The sequence below is a fragment of the Panthera onca genome, chromosome E1 (genome assembly GCF_046562875.1).
Source record: "Panthera onca isolate mPanOnc1 chromosome E1, mPanOnc1 haplotype 2, whole genome shotgun sequence".
Taxonomy (NCBI): domain Eukaryota; kingdom Metazoa; phylum Chordata; class Mammalia; order Carnivora; family Felidae; genus Panthera; species Panthera onca.
Genome location: NC_138352.1, coordinates 20765261 through 20787508, shown reverse-complemented (window position 1 = coordinate 20787508; position 22248 = coordinate 20765261). Strand labels below are relative to the sequence as shown.

The 22248-nt window shown below is 50.2% G+C and overlaps 1 protein-coding gene across 5 annotated transcripts in view; it reads left to right on the top strand.

Moving 5' to 3' along the window:
• GAS7 (growth arrest specific 7) overlaps positions 1–22248 on the top strand; it is a 215043-nt gene that overhangs the window by 91779 nt on the left and 101016 nt on the right. Inside the window, exon 1 of one of the 5 annotated variants that reach the window (XM_060647262.3) lies at positions 4098–4226. The exons of 3 other annotated variants lie outside the window; for them this stretch is intronic. In XM_060647262.3, the coding sequence (XP_060503245.1) occupies positions 4141–4226 (86 nt within the window). In that variant the 5' untranslated portion in view covers positions 4098–4140. Of the gene's footprint in view, positions 1–4097; positions 4227–22248 lie in introns of those variants that run through there. One more of the 5 variants, XM_060647264.3, reaches the window with a different exon arrangement.

The following is a 22248-nucleotide window of genomic DNA, read 5'->3' as shown; positions in this document are numbered from 1 at the left end:
GTTCGTACCTCTTAATCTCTTCGCATAAAGGGATTCAGATCATCTGTATCCACTGTGTCTATGTGCCTTCCGGAAGCAAGATGCACGTTATGTGTTTTTAGAGTCTGTATTTTCTATATATCAAATGAGAAGCATTTGAGGATGATTCTGGAATAGTTACAGACTCTACATTAAAGCATTTAATAGAATGATAAAAACATTCCTCCTTAATTGTGGGTCACAGCTTCCCTGTGATCCCCAAAAACCCTATAGTTGACCTCTCTGTGGGAATAGACTTGAGTCAGCATCCCTGGGACTGGCTAAGGCCCAGTCAGCGTTAGGCTGTTCCAGGGTTTCTCAACCTCGGCACAATTGACATTTGGGGCAGATCATTCTTTGTTGTGGGTGAATGGTCTTTTGCATGGTAGGCTGTTTAACAGGATCCCTTCCTTTCTCTTATTAGATGCCTGGAGCTCCCTGCGGTAAGCATAATCTTGACTGCCCCCACCCCCATGCACACACATCCAAGATGCCCACGTCTTAGTCCCTGCAACCCGTGAATATGTAGTTATATGGCGAGAGGGAATTGAGGTAGATCAGATGTCTGCATTATCCAAGCGGGCCCAGTATAATCTGAAATGTCCTTATAAGTGGAAGAGGAAGGGAGCAGAGGGAGAGAGAACCAGAGAGGCCTGGACAGACCATTGCTGGCTTTGGAGCTGGAGCAAGGGGCCAGTCACCAAGGAGTGCACGCCACTTCTAGAAGCTGACAAAGACCAGAGAACAGATTCTTCCCTGGATCCTCCACAAGGAACAGAGCCAAAGGGACGCCTTGGTTTTAGCCCAGTGAGATCCATCTCTGAGCTCTAGATAATAAATCTAGAACTCTCAGATAATCAATTTGTGTGGTCTTGAGCCACAAGGTCTGTGGTTACTTGTTTCAGTGGCGGTAGGAAACTGGCACACCGCCCGCCTCTCCCACCCCCAGTGTGACAATGAGGAAGAGTCTCCGGAATCCCCCTGGTTCAGAAACGCTGGCTCTGTGGAGCGCCATATTGTTTCCCTAGAAGCAGTGAGAGGAGAGGGTTTCTCTGTTCTGCAATGAGAATGAGGTTGGCAGTGAGGACGCCCAGCAGGATTAGCCCTGGGGGAAACCAGTGGTATAAAAAGGGAGTGGGTGCCATGCCGCTCCCCCAACTCACCCCCCAACCTCCCCTTCCCCCCCACCAGAGGCTCCTGGAGCTGTCACACTGCCATTAATGGCACAATGCTCATGTTGGTGCTTGTGCATATTTGGACAGAACTAGAAAAGAAGCTGAGCTGAAAACCATAAAAGAGAATATAAAAACTCCATAAAACATTGAAATGTCAGGCAAAGCAGCATTGCTAGCGGGGGCCTCGGCGAGGAGGGACGGCACGCTGGGCGCCTTTGGCTCTGTGTGTGGGAGTCGTGGGCGGGGAGGAGAGGTCGGGGAGCCCGGCCCACGCTAGGGGCCACCAAGCCCGGGCTCTGGGCCAGACACGCAGCCCCCTGGACCCAACCCTGATGCTATGATTCTGTTTATTTTGCTGAATATGACATTCATATGGTTCTGATTTCTTCTTTGTGATCCGTCATCTCTGTGTGGCTTTGGAGCCAGAAACCCAGAAAAAGCGGCTTTGAAGTTGTTGTTCTGGCCTAAGTAGGAAGTGGTGCCTTTCCAGGGTTCATCGGGACGACCACGAGGTCCCCTTTGATTTGCGAAGCGCTCCAGGAACTGAGCGGGAAGGAGGCTGGCAAGGTCGGTTCTGGTCCTGGCCCGGGAGCTGGGCCGGGTGAGAAGGGAGGAGCGGATTTGCACGGCCACGGTAACAGCCACTCTTTCTCCCACCGGGAAGAAACAGCAGGTGGTTCCGTGTTACCTGCCGCTTCAGGTGGTGACATGGAGCTGTGGCCCCTTACGTCTTCCTTGCAGGTGCTTGGGGGGCAGACCAAAAGCAGAAGTCAGAAAAGAAATTACAAAAAGGAAAAGTCCTCAAGCAAATAGGATGTGGAGAAAGACATTGTCTGTTTCTACGGTGTTTTGATATTGAAGGGACGCGGGTCAGACCATTCCGGGTTGGGCTGGCCTCGCTGGACCTAACCGGTATATGGAGGCCGGGGTTCCCAAATTTCAGGATGTGTTAGAATCTTTCAGCAGGAGGGCTTGTTAAAATGGGCAACAGGACCCCTACCCCCTGGAGTTTCTGACTCAGGAGGGCTAGGATGAGACCCAAGGGTTTATACTTCTCGACAAATTCCCAGGTGATGCTGACGTGGCTGGTCTGAGGTTGAGAACCGTTGTTCTAGGACAAGAAGAGGGTCTTTGTAACGAAAATTGGAACTGATAACGAACGGTTCTTAGGATCCTACGGTTTGTGCATGGGGACCCCACGTTTGATCTGAACACTGCTGCGAAGAGACTGTCATCTTCTGGGATTTTTTTTCCCCCAAGGTGAAAGCAGCAATTTTTTTTTTCAGTTGTTATGCAGTAAAATTGACTATTTTGGGGGTGTTGGGTATTTTGGGGGCTTGGACAACTCCGAGCCTGCCTGAGATTCCTTCACACATTTTCAAATCAGGCATGATCTAGGGGCGCCCGGGTGGCTCAGGCGGTTAAGCGTCCGACTTCAGCTCAGGTCACGATCTGGGTGGTTCGTGTGTTCGAGCCCCATGTTGGGCCCTGTGCTGATGGTTCAGAGCCTGGAGCCTGCTTCAGATTCTGTGTCTTCCTCTCTCTCTGCTCCTCTCCCTCCCCCGCTCGCGTGCTCTCTCTCTTTCTCTATCAAAAATAAACAAACAATAAATAAATACATAAATAAGTAAAATTGTTTTTGAGGGGTATAGTTCTACATATATATGGGTTCATGTAATCACACTCTTACCCAAGATATAGAATAATTCGTCCCCGCCAAGAACCTCCCTTGTGCTCTCCCTGTGCTCTCATACCCCATCCCCCCCAACCCCTCATGACCCATCCAGGCCTATAGCTTTTCTTTTTGAGTGTGTCATGTAAACAGGATCGTACGGTATGTGACCTTTTGAGACTGACTTCTTTTTAAAAAAAATTTTTTTTTAACGTTTATTTATTTTTGAGACAGAGAGAGACACAGCATGAATGGGGGAGGGGCAGAGAGAGAGGGAGACACAGAATCGGAAGCAGGCTCCAGGCTCTGAGCCATCAGCCCAGAGCCTGACACGGGGCTCGAACTCGCGGACCGCGAGATTGTGACCTGAGCTGAAGTCGGACGCTTAACCGACTGAGCCACCCGGGCGCCCCGAGATCATGCCTGATTTGAAAATGTGTAAAGGAATCTCAGGCAGGCTCAGAGTCCAAGGCTCCCCAGCCTCTTGGTGGCTTCTTGGATTCAGATCTTTTGCTTTGAAGGCTGTGCTGAGCAGGAGCTGGGAAGCCGGGGCTTCTGTATGTGATTGGAGCTCCAGCAACATCCAGGGCCCGTGCAGCCGAGCCAGGCTTGTGCCCCGGGACTAGGGAAACAAGACGGAAGTAGAAAGAAGAGATGACAGAGGAAAGGCGCACATCTTAGCATCACAGAGGCAGAAAGCACTGGCCTGCTTCTCCATATCCCTCTGCCCCCGGCGCCCTTATTTGTAGGCTGAGGCTCCGAGGGGATGAAGCACCCCACCGCAATGAGCTTGTGGCGGGCTGTGGCCGGCCTGGGGCAGAAGCCACTTTTGTCTCCAGAAGCGTCCTTGCTGATGGCACCGCGGCCACAAGTTGCTTCCCCTCGGTGCTTGAGGAGTAGAGCTTTTGCAAATCGATATACCTGGTCAAGATCATCATACTCCCTGGGTGCCTTGCCCTCGGGTCTGCTCCACGCAGGAGCCGGCTTTAGGGAGGAGCTTGTGCAGAGCGGGGGTCGTGGTCACTGCCGAAACCAGAGCGGGTGACTTAATGGGAAGGTCCTTTCTCGGGAGGCCGGCCCACCCGCCCTCGAGGGGACAGGGCGCAGCTGCCCTGGAAGGCTGTGGACATGCTTTCCCGATTGCAGAATACTTCTCTTTCATTTTGAATATCATTTGTTTGGTTGCCACGGCAACGCCAAGTCTCTATTTTAATGCTAACCTGCGTGGCTGCAACTTTCTATATATAAATGCTGCTTTGCACAGTGAATTAGCTGATGCCACAGGAAGCAGCGGATGTGGAGACGGTGGCAGAAAATGACCAGCGTGTCCGCTTTGCAAGAGGAAGGGCTGTGGGGCTGAGGTGAGTGGGAACCCCCGGGCAGGTGCTCGAAGTGCTCACTGGAGCCCCGTGAGAGCCAGGTGGCCCGCCACACCTGGGGGAGAGAAGCCAGCGCTGGAGAGCCTCCGTGGGCAGGTGCTTGGTGCTGCTTTGGAGCGACCCAGGGTGGGTCTGCTGTTTGCGCACCTGTCTGCCGTCCTCATGCCTTCCTAGAGTCCGGGTGGCTTGGGGACCCAAGGCTCTGGAAAGACCAAGCCACTTTGGGGCCAGGGTGGTATCTGAGGGTGAGCTCAGTGGAAAGCAAGTTTTTCCTGTTGCCTTCAACTCCCCTTGGCTCCCTGCCCTGGCTCTTTGCCGCCTCTGTTTTGCTTTTTCTTAATTCTCGAGTGTGGCCAGTCCTCGCCAGGATGGCGAGCCAGATGGCGCTGATAGAATCCTCAGCAGGGGCCCGGAAGGGGCTTCAGGAATCAGCAGGTTCAGCTCCCTCCAGCTCTAGATGAGGGGGAAGCCCAGAGAGGTGCTGTGAGCTGCCAGATGTCACACAGCCAGTCAGGCAGAGAGTGGGACGGCAGCCAGGTCCATGGGGATCTTCTGACTGGCGCACATGTACCGTGTGGGGGCACATTCTGCCGTGGGGTCAGGGCGGCCGTGGGTATACACAACGGAGCTACAGGGGGTGCAGAGAGGGTGGCGTAAATCGCGGGGGGTGGGGCATGTAACAAACACAGGATTACATAATGGCGCCTGAACCCACTCAGGCTTCTGGAAAGTCCGTGCAAGCGGCAGTCGAGGAAACTCAGATTCACGTGGATGCAGCCACAGGTCTGACGGTCGTGCCAGCCTCTCTCGATTTCCCCACCCGAGCCCCGGGGGTGTGCGATCTCTTCCCCAGCTCTGTTGCGGTTAAGTCACGGTCACGGCCGGCGTGAACCTGTCGGGGACCGTGTTCGGGCCCCAACGGGGGTGTGATGCATCTGGGCGCAGAGCTGTTTGGAAAAGAGAGGCATCCGCACAGCTCCGTTACCCCCATGGCAGGGAGGTGGGCGGGGGGTGCTGCAGAGAGCAGAGGACTTCTCTGAAGATTGGGTTTCGTGGCAAAACGCAGCATCATTATTAGAAAGTCTCATTCGGGCCCCCTCTTCTTTGACATCACATGTTCGACACATATTTTAAGTCACTGAATCCAGAGACTTGGTCCCTGTTCTCCAAAACAAAAGACTTGGAGGACCCTTAAGCTTTCGGGGGGAGCCCCGTGCAAGCATGGTGTTTCGGAAAGCTGTTGTGGTGCCACGTGCTACAGGGTAGGTGAGAAAGTGTGAGGTCCGGGGACGGGGAGATCCTAGCTCTTCTCCCGGAGTCTGAGGTCAGGAGGAGAGCTCCCTGTGGCCAGATTGAGAAGGACACCGTGATTCTTGCAGTGACTGTCCCCATCACCGTGCATTCACCCCGGGGGCCCCAGGACACATGTTTCCAGGCTCCAGAGCCCTGCAGATTTGGGTTGCTCGCTCCTTCCGCGAGGACGGATCCAGCCTTCCTCCCTGCCGGGCATTGACCGTGTCCCAAGGGTGCCGAGTCCCCAGGACTCGGTCTTGCCACCCCAAGGGGAGTCTCTCTGCTCACGGGGGCAACTGTGTCGTCTTGCCTTTGGACTCGTGGATGAGCGTCTGTGCTCCGCAAGGTGGCTGTGCCTGGCTCACTTCCTCCTGGGTTCCCCAAATCTCTGATCTTCTATCAGATTGCTCAGTGCACGACTGGTGGCACGTGCCTCACTCCGTAGGCTCTTTCTCTTCCCCACCCCGTCTCCTCCCCTTCCAAACCTTCTCATCAGCTGATGGGGTGCCACCTTCCCATAAACAGAGCAGGACAGACTTTCAGAGTCCCTCGTGCCCCAGAAATCTTGTCCTGTGCTTCCCTTCCAAGGAAGGTCAGACCCAGGCTGGGGGTGGGGGTGGGGGTGTGTAGCTCTGGGGCGAGAGGAAGTTGGCCACGCATTTGCAGCCCTTGGAAACCCCGGAAACCGGCGGCCAGCTGCACCCAGCAGGGGGTGTTGGCGGTAACAGGTGGCAGCAGAGGGACGGTTAGCAGAGGGTGAAAGCGTTAATTCCTACTCTTAGTCTAGGACGGTGGTACTCAATTCTTTAAAGCCAGAGAACCCTCCCTTCAATCTGCCGCTTATGCAGATACCCAGCAATTAACGAGAGGAGCTGCGCCCTGGTGGCCAACGGGCAGAATCAAGTTCAGGACTGTGGGAGGTTTTGTCGCTCTGTTTTGTTTTTGCCCACGGTTTCGTTTTAGAGTTGTTGGGTTGGTTCGCCAAAGTCGACGAATCACCAGATTTCACACTGGAAATTCAGATACCCGGCTGCTCTTGCCAAAAATGAGTAGCTTCGGTGACACCAAGCCTCGGCAGCCCGGCGTGGTGTCAACACCCTGATGACGAGGGATGGATTTTCCACTGTGCCGCAGTCCCCACCCGGCTCCGCTGCTCACCAGCACTGTGACCGATGATGAAACGGTTGCCATTGTTCATTTTTAAAAATGGAGGTAAAATCGGGATATAACATCATACAGGTTTTAGGTGCACGACATCATAACTCGATACCTGTATGCACTACAGAGTGATCACCTCCCCCCAGCGTCTGGTTAACATTCATCATCACACACTGAGCCGTCCGCCCTTTTTGCCCACCCCAAACCCCCTTCCCCTCTGGTCAACATCAGTGGGTTTTCTGTATCTATGAGTTTGCTTTTATATTGTTTTGTTTGTTCTTTTTTTGTTTGTTTGTTTTTGGCTTTTTAGATTCCACGTATGACTGAAACGAGATGCTATTTGTCTTTTCTCCGTCTGACTCCTTCCACTTAGCGTAATACTTTCTAGGTCTGTTATTTCTGCTCTGAGCTTTATTACTTCTTTCCTTCTGCGAATGTGAGGCTTCATTTGTTCTTTGTCTAGTTCCTTCAGGTGCAAAATTAGATTGTTGGAGATTTTTCTTGCTTATCGAGGTAGGCCTGTATTGCTACGAATGTCCCTTTTGGAACTGCTTTTGCCGCATCCCATGGATTTTTTTTGTATTGTATTTCTGTTTTTGTCTTCAGGCATTAACTTGCTTTCTCCTCTGTCTGATGATAAACAGGTCATACAGGGGCATGTTGTTTCATTTCCTTGCATTTTTGTGCGTGTTTTTTCTGGTTTTCTCCTTGTAGCGGATTTTTAGTTTCCTACCATTGTGGCAGAGCAGGAGGCTTGATAGGCTTTCAGTCTTCTGAAATTTATTGAGACTTATTTTGGAGCCTAACAGTTGATCTGTCCTGGAATATGTTCCATGTGCGTTGGAGAAGAATTGTGTGTTCTGCTGTCTTTGGGGGGAATGTTCTCCGTATCTGAGGCTCAGGGTGTGGTTGGAGTGCTTACACCTGTTACTGTCATTTTCCATCCTTTCAAGACCAAGAGAGGAGGAAAGGGGGGATCCCTAGCCAAACAGAAGGAGTTAAGGGGTTCACCCCACACCACTCCAGAGTGAGGACGGTAGGAGTTTTTCCGTTTTTAGGATCTCAGCAAATCTTGATCCCTTTTTGTCCAGCCACCCACAATTCACTGCTTCCATCTGTGGGTCCCCTCGGTGCACATTGGTGAATAAGCCCTAATGCCTTGGACTGTCCTAGCGATTAAGATGTTCACTGGGTTCTGTTCCTGTGGGAGAAGCGGCGTGTGACCCTAGCAGACAAGGCCAGTGGATTGAGTGATGAGAGAGAGAGAGAGAGAGAGAGAGAGAGAGATCAGCTTGGGCACTCAAGCGTATCAGAGGTGGCCAGGCATTTATGGGCTGGGAGTCCTTGGGTGAAAATAACATACCCGTTCTGTAAAAAGTATGAGTAAGAGCCAACCACATGCATATATTTCACATCAGGCATCGATCGCTCAGACTGCTTTTCATAGATGATCATATCTGGCCCCTGTCCGCTTTCCCTCCAGCTAAAAAATCTTTAATTACACTGTGGCCAATTTCAGTGACTGAGAGAGCGTGTCTTTTCTGAATGTATTTATTTGGAGGACCCTAGGCCCTTGAGAGGCTGGTGTCAGAGACCCACACAAGCCATTGATGACCCTTCCCCTCCCCCCGACCCCAGCCTGTCTGGTTCATTTGTGATGTGGGGGCCCTAGACAGCATTTCAGTATCTAAGTCCTCTCCTGGTGTAGAATAGATAAACACATGGGCTCTGCCTTCACCTTTTTGTCTTCCTCTCTTTCCCTACTCTTGAATTGGTGCGCAAATAATCTCAGGAAGGTAAGACACCAGCTTTCTAGGGGGGTGCGCTGTTAAATCCTCCTCGGAGACTCGGGGGGAGTCCTTTGATTCCACACGTATTCATTGGGTGTGTTTTCTGTGTCTGGGGACACACGGGAGTAGGACCTCATTCTTGTTCTCAGGGAGCGAGGACCACTCGGCATAAGCCATGCCAAGAAGGGCGGCCATGGAGGTAGGAATGGACCAGCTCACACGAGAGGGAAGGTGGGGCTGGGGTCAGGAGGCTGCATCCCCAGGGGACGGCAAGAAGTGAGGCAAAGCAAGGTGGGTCCCCATCCCGGCTGGAACTTTGAACCCAGGCTGAGCTTCCAGGCTGACTCTGCTTCTTTATGTTCTTTGCCCTGGCCACGGTCAGGGCCCTTGTCCGTGGAGATGCTTATGTTGACGTTTTCCTTCCCTCCTCTGGTGCCTCTCTCTCCGGTTAGCAAAGGAGCCCCTTCCCCCACCCCCTTGGGCATTCAGCCACCACCTTCCACCACGTGAAGTTGAGAGTTAGGGTCGTGGCTGGTCACAGCCTCACTGTAACTTCCCTCTGGAGTATCTGCTCTTGGATAGAGGATTCTTGGATACTGCGGAGGAACCTGGGGGGGAGAGAGGATCGCGCTGTTCTTGGACTCTGGGTTCTGTGTCTTGTTAGCTGTAGGACCTTGGGGAAGACCTCCGCTTACTCAGTTAGGAGGGGGAAAATAAGAACAGCTCTCTCCAGCGTTCTCGTGAGGGTCAAATAGGCACCAATATGTATAAGTTCCTGACCGCACTTCGGCATCTAGGAACAAAGGAAAGGTAAGGTCTTACAGGTGGTGGGATCGACTTTGGGGATGTAGAGTGGTGGGAAAAAGAAACCTGACCCTTGGCCCTTCCTGTCATCCTGTCTGTCCCGTGTTTTGGAGATTGAAGTTGGGGGGGGGGTGGTGTTCTTATGGGGTGTCTTTGCTCATGGCAGCGGAGACACTCTCAGGCCACGTCAGGAAGGTTGCCGGGGACTTGTGTGGCTGGTTTGCAGACCCCGTCCAGGGCTGTGTTTGTTTCTTGGTCTGGTTGGCTGGGGTCGCCAGCTTTTCCCGCGGCTCTGGTGGACAAGCATGGCTTGGCTCCATGGGTTTTTCTGTCCCCTTCCTGGTGGTCCTCTAAACTCTAATCTCGTCCACTGAGCATAGTAATTTCATCTCACACACTGTTCCTCGTGCTCTTTTGATGAGCTTGGTCTGTGTCAGGAATGGGAGAAGGTGTCAGCGCAGATCAGCCCAGGCTGTGGGGAGAACCCAGTCAGTGCCATGCGAGTGACTCAGCGCTGGGGACCTCAGCTGACGACTTTCTTCAAAGGTTGCTCGGTGATTTAACGGGGATGGGAAGGTGTGGGGCCAAGCCAACATTTATGGAGTTGCTAACCGTTGTTTCGGTCATCCGATCTTTACAAGAATTCTGTGAAGGAGATGGTGGTGTTTCCATTTTTACATGCAGAAAAGAAAAACATGAGGTTCAAAGAGGTGAAGTGTCTTGTCTGTGGTTACATGGCTGGAAAGCTATGGAGCACATACTGGGACTTCCTCTCTGCCTGGCTGACGGTTAGATGCTGGGTTTGGGGACAAGCCAGTGGATGCCTGTGGCTGGTTTCTGGGGGTTGTGTCTGCTTTTTATCCTCACCTACACACCAACACATCCATGCACACCTTGTTTTGGGAATCCCTGTTGCAGAGCGGGAGGTTGTGATTTCTAGAAGTTTCTGGAATGTTCCAGACCCCTTGATGGGAATGGAGCTTTGCATTTCAATGAGTGGAAAAATAGGCAGGAGAGGATTTGCCAAAGGGAAAATCAAGTGCTTTTATTCACTCCCCTCTACTCCCCTTGTGTGCACAGATGTTTCCTCCCTGTTCCCCCTCCCTTCACAGGGGGCTCACTGGTCACAAAGGGATGGGAAGTTATCGTGGTAGAGCAGACAGCTGGACTCTTTAGAGGTCGGCTTGCACAGAGCAGTGCTGGGGTCAGCCTGGGAGCCGACCTAGGTGGGGCTCTGGCTCTTGCTGTGCTGTCTGACTAGAATAGTCTTCTAACCATGCCAGCAACATCAGCATCAAGATTTAGGGCAGCCAGAGAGCAGGAAGGAGGGGCCTGTGCACTGGGCTGGGGGAGACTTGGCATCCAATCCCCATCTGTCTCTGGGCTCAGTTTCCCAATCTGCAAAATGGTAGCATGGGCTCAAGTGATCGGTGGGGTCCCTTCCACCTCTAATTTTCATGTCAGCCTTGCATTGGTTCAGAAAGTTCTTTACTGTTTGTCTTAATTCATTTTCTCAAAAATAACCCCACCCACATGTTTCTTTAGCATTTGAAAGGTAGTACAATGAATCCTAATCTGATAGTGTACATTTTAGGGATGGCAACTGAGAAGGGATATATCAAGGGGGAATTTTATTAACAAATACTATCTACCTATTTTAGATAAGGCTGTATTCGTACGTTAGTTCATAACGGAATAAAGGTTTTTTTAAAAAATGGGTTAAAAACAATTTGTTCATTATGAAAACTTGGAAAATACGGAAAAGCAGAAACAAAAAATATTCAGCATGCTTTTCATTCCTCTTTTTTTTTTTTTTTTTTGCTGTATATATTTGTCTACATAATTGGGATCATATGGTATATTTTAGAATTGTACATGCCGATTTTGGGGGAAGGCAGTGTTTTCCTGATTGTAAAAGTAAATTTATGGGCGCCTGGGTGGCTCAGTCGGTGAAGTGTCCGACTTCAGCTCAGGTCATGATCTCACGGTTTGTGAGATCGAGCCCCATGCCAGGCTCTATGCAGACAGTGTGGAGCCTGCTTGGAATTCTGTCTGTCCTTCTCTCTCTGCCCCTTCCCCACTCACACGTGTTCTAAACAAACAAACAAACATTAAAAAAAAAAAAAAAGGAAAAGTTTTTACTTTTAAAATTAAAAACGGCCGCCTGGCTCAGTTGGTTAAGCGTCAAACTTCGGCCCAGGTCATGATCTCACGGTTCGTGAGTTCAAGTCCCGCGTCGGGCTCTGTGCTGACATCCTGGAGCCTGGAGCCTGGTTTGGATTCTGTGTCTCCCTCTCTCTCGGCCCCTCCTCCACTCTCACTCTGTCTCTCTCTCTCTTGCAAAAATAAATGTTAAAAAATTTTTAAATGAAAAATAAATTAACATTTTAAATGTGATAAAAGAAATACGATGAAACCATCCAGAGGAACCCCACAACCCACAGATAACCTGGGGCCACATTTTCTGGGTGCTTCATTGGCAGGGGAGGGAGGGGGCTTGTGGGTCTTTCCTGATCTGGGCAGGAGAGAGGCTTGGTTCATTCAACGTGAGTTTTAAATATCTTCTAGCTCCTTGGCAGACAGAGTGGCCACTGTGATGCTTTACATGTGCTGCGTTGCTTGGGTGCTTGGGTGGAGGAGAGACAGAGACTCTGTTCAGTGATGCTTCCAGCCAATGCCTCCAAAGCTCCAGTACCCACCCCAGGGTCAGCGTGTGTGCTTGGGCAGAAAAAGACCGCCTCAGTGAGCGGTGCTCCCCACACGGAGTGGGAGGCTTCATCTGTGCTGGCCTTGCAGGATGTCTCAGGAGAACTATGGAGCCCGGTTCCAGGGTGGGCACAAAGCAGAGGAGGAGGGCCGAGGGAGACACTGGGCACGAGCCGGAAAACCCGTTCGCCTGATTTCTGAATTGGGGGTCTGCACTGAGTAAGAGAGGCCTCACAGGTGCATCGATGCGGTGACTTCCCATCGTCATCGTCCTCATGTTGACTTCTCTCTCAGTGCCTGGAGGGTGTGGGGGGTGCATGCTTGGAGAACCTTTCCTGTCTCTTTCGTGTGAAATATTAATACGATCTGGCTGGACACGTGCATCTTGGAGCTCAGATGTTTGGAACAAAAAAAACTCCTATTTAAAAAAAAATTAATGTTTATTTATTTTTGAGAGAAATAGAGACAGAGCATGGGCAGGGGAGGGTCAGAGAGAGAGGGAGATACAGAATCAGAAGCAGGCTCCAGGCTCCGAGCTGTCAGCACAGAGCCCGACGTGGAGTTCGAACTCACGAACTGTGAGATCATGACCTGAGCCAAAGTCAGATGCTTAACTGACTGAGCCACCCAGGTGCCCCTAAAAAACTCTATCTGCAGCTCATTTTGTTTCATCATTCAACAAAAGTTTATTGAACTCCCATAGTGATGAACAAAATGACCACCACCCCCCCCCCCCCCCGAAGCTTTGACTTGGGTGGGATATGCCTTCTAGCATTTTCTAGCACTTTCTAGCACTTTCACAGGGCTGACTCCAGGCCCTGGTCAGTCCCTGCCTTATGGAGCATGGGTTCCAGTGGGAAGTGCTCTTAGCAGGAGCAGAAGAAAAGTCTGAGGAGAAACGGATTTCCCAGGTAACCTTTCTCTTTGCTGGTTTGTGTGCATGACTTTTATTTTTTTTAAAAAAAAATTTTTTTTTTCAACGTTTTTTATTTATTTTTGGGACAGAGAGAGACAGAGCATGAATGGGGGAGGGGCAGAGAGAGAGGGAGACACAGAATCGGAAACAGGCTCCAGGCTCCGAGCCATCAGCCCAGAGCCTGACGCGGGGCTCGAACTCACGGACCGCGAGATCGTGACCTGGCTGAAGTCGGACGCTTAACCAACTGCGCCACCCAGGCGCCCCTGTGCATGACTTTTAAAATGATCAGGGCGCCTGGGTGGCTCAGTCAGTTGAGCATTGAGTTTGGCTCAGGTCATGACCTCACGGTCCGTGAGTTCGAGCCCCACGTCGGGCTCTGTGCTGACAGCTCAGAGCCTGGAGCCTGCTTCGGATTCTGCTCACACTCTGTCTCTGTCTCTCTCAAAAAGAAATAAAACATTGAAAAGAAGCTTTAAATTATCTTTAGCTATTTGTGCATTTGATTATTGATTTTAGTCTATTTGGTCTGGTCTTTTTTTTTTAAATTTTTTTTAATGTTTATTTATTTTTGACAGAGAGCATGAGTGGGGGAGGGTCAGAGAGAGAGGGAGACACAGAATCCGAAGCAGGTTCCATGCTCTGAGCTGTCAGCAGAGAGCCTGACGTGAGGCTCGAACCCACGGACCGTGAGATCATGACCTGAGCTGAAGTCATGCACAGCTGAAGTGTGCATGCAGGGGAAGGACAGAGAGAGAGAGAGAGAGACAGAGAGAGAGGGAGAGAGAGAATCCCAAGCAGGCTCCACCCTGTCAGCTCAGAGTTTGATGTGGGGCTTGAACCCACAAACTGTGAGATCATGACCTGAGCCAATGACAGACACTCAACCGGCTGAGCCACCCAGGCACCCCTGGTCTGGTCTTTTCTAACGAAATGCCTCTTACACTTAGTACATTGCCTTTTTTTTTTTTTTTTTCTTTAACTTTGCCATTGGGGGATATTCTTTTCAGTGTAACCTGCACTTTATTGATTTAACTTTTTTTTTTTTTTAATCTTTTTTTGCCCACAAGCACTCATGTGGCTTTAGGTGAGCAATTTTGGTATAATCCTTACCCTTCTCCTCTTGCTTGTGTCATCCTTTCTATTTTGGCTGGCTTTTTCCGTTTATGATTTTCTGTTCCTCTTTCAAAGAGAGTTACGACCGCCTGCTTTCTAGCAGTTTCCCCGTGTTGTCTTCTGAATTGCCTTCTGAGATGTGCTCTTCCTCGAGCCCTTGGGTCGGTGCTTCCTCACGCTTTTCCCCACGTTCCTGTGCCCCTTTCCAGTCTCAGACAAGTGACATCTGTGCTGACTTTGCATACAACCACCAGACGCGGTACATGTGACGTGTCGTTGGCCTTGACCCTGCGTGCACGCGGGGGAAGGTTGAATCCCTTCTGAGGTCCCCGTACGTTCGGTGATACGCGCATCTCGCAGCCCGGTTCTGGCTTTCAAACTGGGGGCCCCCCCGTGTCCTGCTGTTGGCCGCCTGCCTCCCTGAGGTTGCCAAGCAGCGGCGTGCGTGAGCGAGCATAGCTTCCCTGGTTCCAGACCTGTGTGCTGCTGCTCGGCGAATTCACTGGGCCTGGCCTGTGGGATCCACGCCTTCAGAATGGTTACCACCCCCACCCCCCGCTCCGAGCCCCCTGCTCACCTGCTTTCTGGAAGTCACTGCAGCTGGAATGGATGGTGGGGAGGGAAGAAAGGTTCTCGGGCAGCCTCAGTGCTCAGGTGGGGGCAGGTCCCACATCTCAAATTAGACACAGAGAGAGAGGAGGGTATAAAATACTGGTCTTTTCCCGCAACCAGTCTCTGGGTTGTAAGACTGTCCCCATTCGCTCCACTGGCCTAATGGTCCTCAAGGTTTCTGGGTTTTTTGTTTGTTTGTTTTTTGATTCTGATTGTCCACTATTTTTTGTTTTTTATTTTTTAAGCTTATTTATTTTGAGAGAGAGAGAGAGCATGAGCAGGGGAGGGGCAGAGAGAGAGAGAGAGAGAGAGAGAGAGAGAGAGAGAACCCCAAGCAGGCTCCACACTGTCAGCGCAGAGCCCGACGTGGGGCTCGAACTCACAAACCATGAGATCAGGACCTGAGCCAAAAGCAAGAGTTGGATGCTTAACCGACTGAGCCATCCAAGCGCCCCCACCCTTTCCTTTTTTGAAGCTTATGCAAGTTTTATTTTTTCCTTCCCATTCTTTCCCCCTCCTTGCCTCCTTCAATAGGGAAGTGACAGAGGTGTCCACAGCACTGTCACGTGGCCCTTAACGGGATGTCCTCTCTGCCTTTCCCTTGACGGTCCTCCTGGGCCTCCCAGCGGTGACTTGGGCACACACTCGGGACCTCTCTCCTGCCTTCGTGGGCCTGGGGTTAGCGGAGAACTTAAACTTGGCTTCCCAGGTCTCAAAAAAGAACTCCTATAAACCAACTCACGGCTGTAAAAATGGTAATTTTACACGTAGCCTGAGACGGTGTTTCGCCAAGTGGGCTCATTGTACCCCCAAGGCTAGGCACGGGGATCACAGACCTGTTGTGGTGGCAGTTCTCGAGTGCTGTTTATTTAAGCACGTCATGGGGGGGGGGGGAATCCCATGTTTCGTGGATGTGATGGCTTAGGACCAGGTTAAAGTCAATCTCGTTATAAGACAGGTTAAAAAAAAACAACTCTGGGTAAATAATAGTACAGCTGATACATAGCGAAGGCAGATCTGGGGCAGGGGGACGTTGAGCTGGAGTTTGGGAGACACAGAGCAAAGTATCTCTGGGGTCTCAATGGAGCCTGTTAAAGTGGGTGCCGTTTCTGATATGTCTGCTTGACCTTGGGAGTCTTTTATGGGATGGACACATGGAAACCATTAGAGGGACCTCGGACCCACCCACGTTGAGTGTGGGCACCTCATAAGAGCCATCCGTGGGCCGAGTGGGCCTGGGCCAGCCACTGCATACAGCCCTGTCCTCTGTCCTCACCTTCTTCTACAGTGGCATCTGTCTCAGTCTCTTGCCTCCTGTCCCTGTGTGTCCTCAGGCTCACCAGCTCCTTGCGTGCTCGGGACCAGATTTCCACACCCACCTCACTCCCATGCTCCCTTTTCTGGAATCGGCAGCGGGGGGACCATCCTCCCCATAGTCAGGGAGCGTTTTCTTCCGCGTCTCACGTGGACACAGCTACCTATTTCTTCTTCTGATCCCGTCCTTATTTGCTTTCTGTGACTCATTCCCAGAACTCCCTTCCATTCGTTTTCCATCCTGGGGCCAGCCCCTGAGTGTGAGGCACCGGGCTGCATTGGAGGGAAGAAAGGACGAAGACCGTCCTTGCCTTGGAGGGTCTCGGAGAGGGGACCGAGGCATGCTGCATGTGTTAATGGAGGGCTCTTGGGAGGAGGGATTGGGCCCAAGGAGTGTCAGGGGGCAGTCTTTCTTTGTTGGTAGTGTTATTTCATTTTACTTTATATTTTCTTTTCTTTTCTTTTCTTTTCTTTTATATTTTATTTTTTTATTTTTTATTTTATTTTATTTTATATTTTATTTTATTTTATTTTTTATTTTATTTTATATTTATTTTTTTATTTCAGTTTATATTTTATTTTATTTCACTTTATATTTATTTTATTTTATATTTTATATTTTATTTTTTATTTCATTTTATATTTTTCATTTTATATTTTATTTCATTTTATATTTTATTATTTCACTTTATATTTTACTTTATTTAATATTTTATTTTTTATTTAATATTTTATTTTATTTTATATTTGATTTCATTTTACATTTTATTATTTCACTTTATATTTATTTTATTTTATATTTTGTATTTTATTTTTTATTTCATTTTATATTTTTCATTTTATATTTTATTTCATTTTATATTTTATTATTTCACTTTATATTTTACTTTATTTAATATTTTATTTTTTTATTTAATATTTTATTTTATTTTATATTTTATTTCATTTTACATTTTATTATTTCACTTTATATTTATTTTATTTTATATTTTTTATTTTATTTTATTTTTATTTTTGGGAGAGAGAGAGAGAAAGAAAAAGAGAGAGAAGCTCAAGCAGGCTTCACGCTCAATTTGGAGCCCGACGTGGGGCTCGATCATGGGATCATGACCTGAGTCAAAGTCAAGAGTCAAGATATTCAACCGACTGAGCCACACAGGCGCCCCATGAAGGATCTAATAATTCTGCATAAGTGAGCCCACCTCAGGGCTCCGCGATCCATTCTTTCTTTATGAACTCTGAGTCCACCCGGAAGACTGCGCCCCGTCTCTGGGCAGATAGCACAGCTCCGCATGTCAAGGGCCAGACTCAGCCCAGTTGTGCCCCGATCAAGCTCTTGGAACTTGAGTGTGTAGGCAGTGAACTCTACCCATATCCCCAAAGTGGCTTCTACCATGGCCCGATGGGTCTCCCTGGGGACTGGTTCCGGCTTCTCTCATCCCCTTCAGAACTGACTTTTACTTCCTCCCACATCCCCCACGTCTGCCCAGTTCCCGAGGCCGATTCTACTTCTCACTTAACGTCCTTCTGTTCTGGTCAAGCCCTTCCTTTTCATCCCTGCTGTCGGGAAACTTCTGTGTCTTCTGAGAAGCCTTCTCTGACCGTCCCAGCCGAAAATGGTCCCTCCCTCCTCTGGATTCTGAAAGCTCTTATTGTCTGCCTGCTTCTCGTTTGGCACTTCTGATAGACTCCCTTGTGTAGTTATTTCTGTTTTTCAGTCGTGTATGTCTGTGCCGTATCTTCCACAGTGCACAAGCCAAGTCCCTTTGTGTTACACCTGCCCTCATCTTCCATAACAGCAGCGGGGCAAAGATCGCCCGATTGATCCTGTGGCCGAGGGGGGCTGCCTCTTGGCGTGGGAGCGTCTTCGAGACCCCGCACCCCAGAGACCGCACAGTGTGGCGAAGGGTTTCCCCCGTCATGGCTACGGAGCGTTTACAGAAAGTGAATGGTGGCCGTAGCCAGTCTCCTGTATCCGTTATCATCATAAGACGACATGATGTGTGCTGCAGAGGGTGGGGGACCACAGCGCACGCACGTGGCCTGTGTTGGTGGACAGTCTTCAACTCGGCTGAAACAAAGAATAATAACAAGGAGGTTGGCTGCATCTGACTCCGTGAAACTCGGGGAGATGGAGCTCGGTGGAAATGATTGTCGGTCTTTATGTTTGGGGATCATGGGTTTCCCACCATCTCTTACGGCTTCTCATGTAGAAACCTACCCATTTGCAGAGACCAGAAGGGGAAGAATGTTGTGTGCTTTTTATGAGTGACTCAGTGATAGAAGACCATCGATAAAGCCAAACTCGAGGGGCCTTTGGTTGGAGACGCTAGGATAACCACAAACAGTAAACCCGTGAGAAGGTATTCATGAGTCTTACGCTCCCCGAGGTATCTGTTTCAGTGAACCCTCACAGAAGAAAACATCTGCAGGGCTCTGACTGGTCTCTGCTTAGCTCAGGTCAGAGCAGATTAGCCTCCTGTTTTATCGTGGCCCAGAAAGGCCCCTCGCCATTGGCTGGAGGCCGTCCCGGGAGCGGCGATGGCAATTTCTGCATGTTGCCTATTGGGCTGCGTTATTGTCTGTGATCGTATCCTATTCACGTGTATGATGCAGTGTCAGAGAGGTGGCAGGGCTGAAGAACGTTAAAACTGCCCCGTCTTTGCTGCTATAAAACCAAAAAGTTACGGGCTGTGAGAGTGTGCGCGCGTATTTGAATTCTGCCAAACCTGAAGGAACGAAGATGAGGGTCTCGGCTATCTGGGTGCAGATGAAGTTTTTGATGTTAACTTTCTCCTGCATGGCTGGGAGCCCGTTTCCAGGAGCAGAGAGGAGACAGGCTTCTATCCCTGCATTCTGACGGCAGGGGGCTGACCTCCAAGGTCAGGGTGTGGTCACCACCAGGACCCACCTCTCCCCTCTCACATCACAGAGGGGAGAGGCCCTCAGCCCTTGGAGGACTCTTTACTTCTTTGTTTACGAATGTAGACTTAAGCCTCCCATTTAAGAGAGACAGAAAGGAGGGGAGGGATCCCGTAACCCCTTTTCTGCCTCTAGTCTCTCCCTGACATTTGATCTTTTTACACCCTGGTGTTGTTCTCCAAAGCACAACATTGGTGGTGTTTCCCTTACTCAAGATGCGTCCATGTTTTCTGGTTCATACAAGGGAGTCTGAATCCCTAGTCTTGGTGCCCTCATGGCCTCCCACAACTGGACTCCGTCCATAACTACTCCTTCTTGCGCCTTCCATGGCCGTGAATCCTCAAGCCCGCCCACACTGCTTTCTCTCTGGGCCTTCGCTCCTGTGGCCACGTGGCCTGGAGTGTCATCCCCTTAGCTCAGTCTCCTACCCACCCTTCCTGGCCCATCCCAAGGGTCTCTGTTTTCTCCTCTATTAACTGGGGACGATACTGGAAATTTCCTCTTGATTTGTTGGACCGGTTATAGGACACAGGGCAGTCGAAGCACTTAGGACGACGTCTGGCCCAGAGCAAGTACTCAAGAGAACTCATTATCATCCCTGCAGCGGATTAGAGCCTGACAAGCGGAGAGGAGATGTTGGGCCCCTGGAGCAGCCCCCCGGGGCTTTGAGAAGGAAGGGGGGAGCTCTGTGTCTGGGGGTGTGGTGGGGGGGGGAGAAGTCCAGAAAGGTGGAACACAGTCGCAGAAAGGAAGGAGTTGATGTGTCCGGGGAGAGGCACGTTGCCATTGGCCCTTGGGGGATGGGGCAGGCTCTGAGTGTGCACACCCCTGAGCAAAGAAGCCAGTGGTTGACATTAAGATGCTGGCCATGCTGCCTCAGTTTCCCCAAGATCGAACACCAGATGGACCACAGTGAGCCCTGCTTACAGATACCCGGGCCTTGTCTTCTTGTCGGCCTTCACCAACAGGCTGGGGCGGCTTCCCTTTCTGGACACACGTTTCACCTTCCCTGGAGGTTCTGTCCCCCCACCTGTGTCTCCTGTGATATGGCTGATGTCACACTGGCCGGGGTCCCTTGATCTAAATTATCTCCGTGGTATGCAGACGTGTGCGTGTGTGGTGGTAAAATATACATAACATTTTAACCATTAAAAAACTTGTTTTAATATTTATTTATTTTTGAGAGAGAGAGAGAGAGAGACGGAATCTGAAGCAGGCTCCAGGCTCTGAGCTGTCAGCACAGAGCCCCACGTGGGGTTTGTCACCTTATTCACGGAAACTCTGTCCCCATTAAACACTAACTCCCAGTCCCCCCTTTGTCCCCTGGCCCTTGGCAACCACCATGCTCTTTTCTCTCTCCGTGAATTTAACTATTCTCTTCTATAGAAGTAGGATCCTACAGCATTTGCCTTTTCTTGACTAGCTTATCTCACTTAGCCTGCTGCTGGTAGGTCCATCCATACCAGAATCTCCTTTCTTTCTAAGATCGAATTAACATGTCACTGTCTATACACACCACGTTTGGGTTATCCATTCATCCATGAATGGACACTTGCGTTGTTTCCATGTTTGGGGCTGTTACGAACGGTGTTGCGGTACAGCGGGGTGTGCAGGTGTCGGAATCCCTGCTTTCCCGCTCTCTGGGGTGTATACCTGGGTGTGGAATTGCTGGGTCTTACGGTAAGTCTGTGTTTCGCTCTTTGAGGAGTTGCTTGACTCTGTCCCATTATGTCCGTGTCATTTTACAGTCCCTCCAGCAAGGATTTTTCCACCTGCCTGTTCTTTTTCTGACCTTCCTGTTTTTATTTGTTGGTTTATAGTAGCCATCCTGACGGGTGTGAGGCGATCCCTCGTTGTGGGTTTTGTTGGCACTTCCCCGGGGATTAGTGATGCAGCACCTTCTCACGTGCCCTTAGTGCCGTGTGTCTGTCCTCTTTGGGCAAATGCCCTTTGCCCGTTTTGTTTTTGTTTTTGTTTTTTAATTGGGTTGTTTGGTCTTTGGTTTCATTCACTGTAAACGTCTTGTGGGTCCGGGGAAACCTCAGCTCCTGCTTTTTCAGCCACTGCCCACGGTAACAAAGACAGCAGCCGGCTTTTATCGGGTATCTTGGTCCTGTTTGCTGTGTGCTCCGTGTTTACGTGGATTTCCCCCCTGAACCCTCCCAACGACCTTTTGAGAAAAACTCTGTAATCATTTCCCCCTTACACTTGAAGAAATCTGAAGCCCTGGGTGTCACAGAGAATAGGTGTGAACCCACAAGGGCTCCCCGGCTCTGTCCGTAGGTAAGCATTCTGATTTCTTCTCCCGCCCCCTGACCGAGGAGTTGGCATTGAAATCTCATCAGAAATACACCAAATGTTTGAGAGAATGCTATTTTATAGGAGACCATCCAGACCTTGAGCCCTCTTGGTCCCTCTGGAAAACCATATTTACTCTGATATAAAGACTCCTTTCCTAAAATCACAAAGGTTTACATTTAAAGCAGACACAGAAGTGTGTGGATTTCAGGGGCACCAGGTGGCTCAGTCGGTTAAGCCTCTGACTCTTGGTTTCAGCTCAGGTCATGATCTCATAGTTCGTGGGTTCGAGCCCCACATCGGGCTCTGCACTGACCGCATGGAGCCTGCTTTGGATCCTCTCTCTCTGTCTGTCTCTGCTCCTCCCCCACTCGAGTGTGATCGCGCTCTCTCTCTCTCTCTCTCTCTCTCAAAATAAGTAAATAAACTTTGACAATAACAACAAGAAAATAAAAAAAAAAAGGAATGAGTGGATTTTAAGTGCTAAACCTTCAGCTGCTCCTAAAAGCTGTCTGAATGGAGTGATTTGATAGATGTACCCAGGATCCAAGTCTCTTGCCTGAACTCATTTAGCTGGTGGGCGCCATATTGCACTCAGGGTCCAATCTTTCCTTCCCTCGTAGCTAACGATTCTAGAGCCCCTTTCCTCTGAGATGCACGGCATTGCCCCTCTTTGTCACTTGCTGTCTGTCCAGGTTTGGAGACGGTGAGGACAGAGCGAAGGCAGGGGACCCTCGTCTTGGGGACACTGGCTTTTCAGCCCTGGAAGGGTCTGACACAATGGTTCTTTGGGGGAGCGTTCTCCATTCTTGTTATATTGGTTTTTATCTGGCCTTGGGTTCACTCACACAGCTGGGGCTTGGGGCCGAGGCCAGAGCCGTGACTTAGGGTTGGGAAGAAGTTGGCGGAACATTCCCCAGCAGGGCTTGGGCAGGCCCAGGGAGTCCTGCCCAAAATCCAGTGGACAAAGGAGGTCTTGTCTACGGGCCTAGGGGGGTGGGAGGCATCTGGTCAGTGACACAAGCTTGGCCATTGTATGTCGTGACCTTGGCCAACTTTTTTTTTAGCTGAGAAA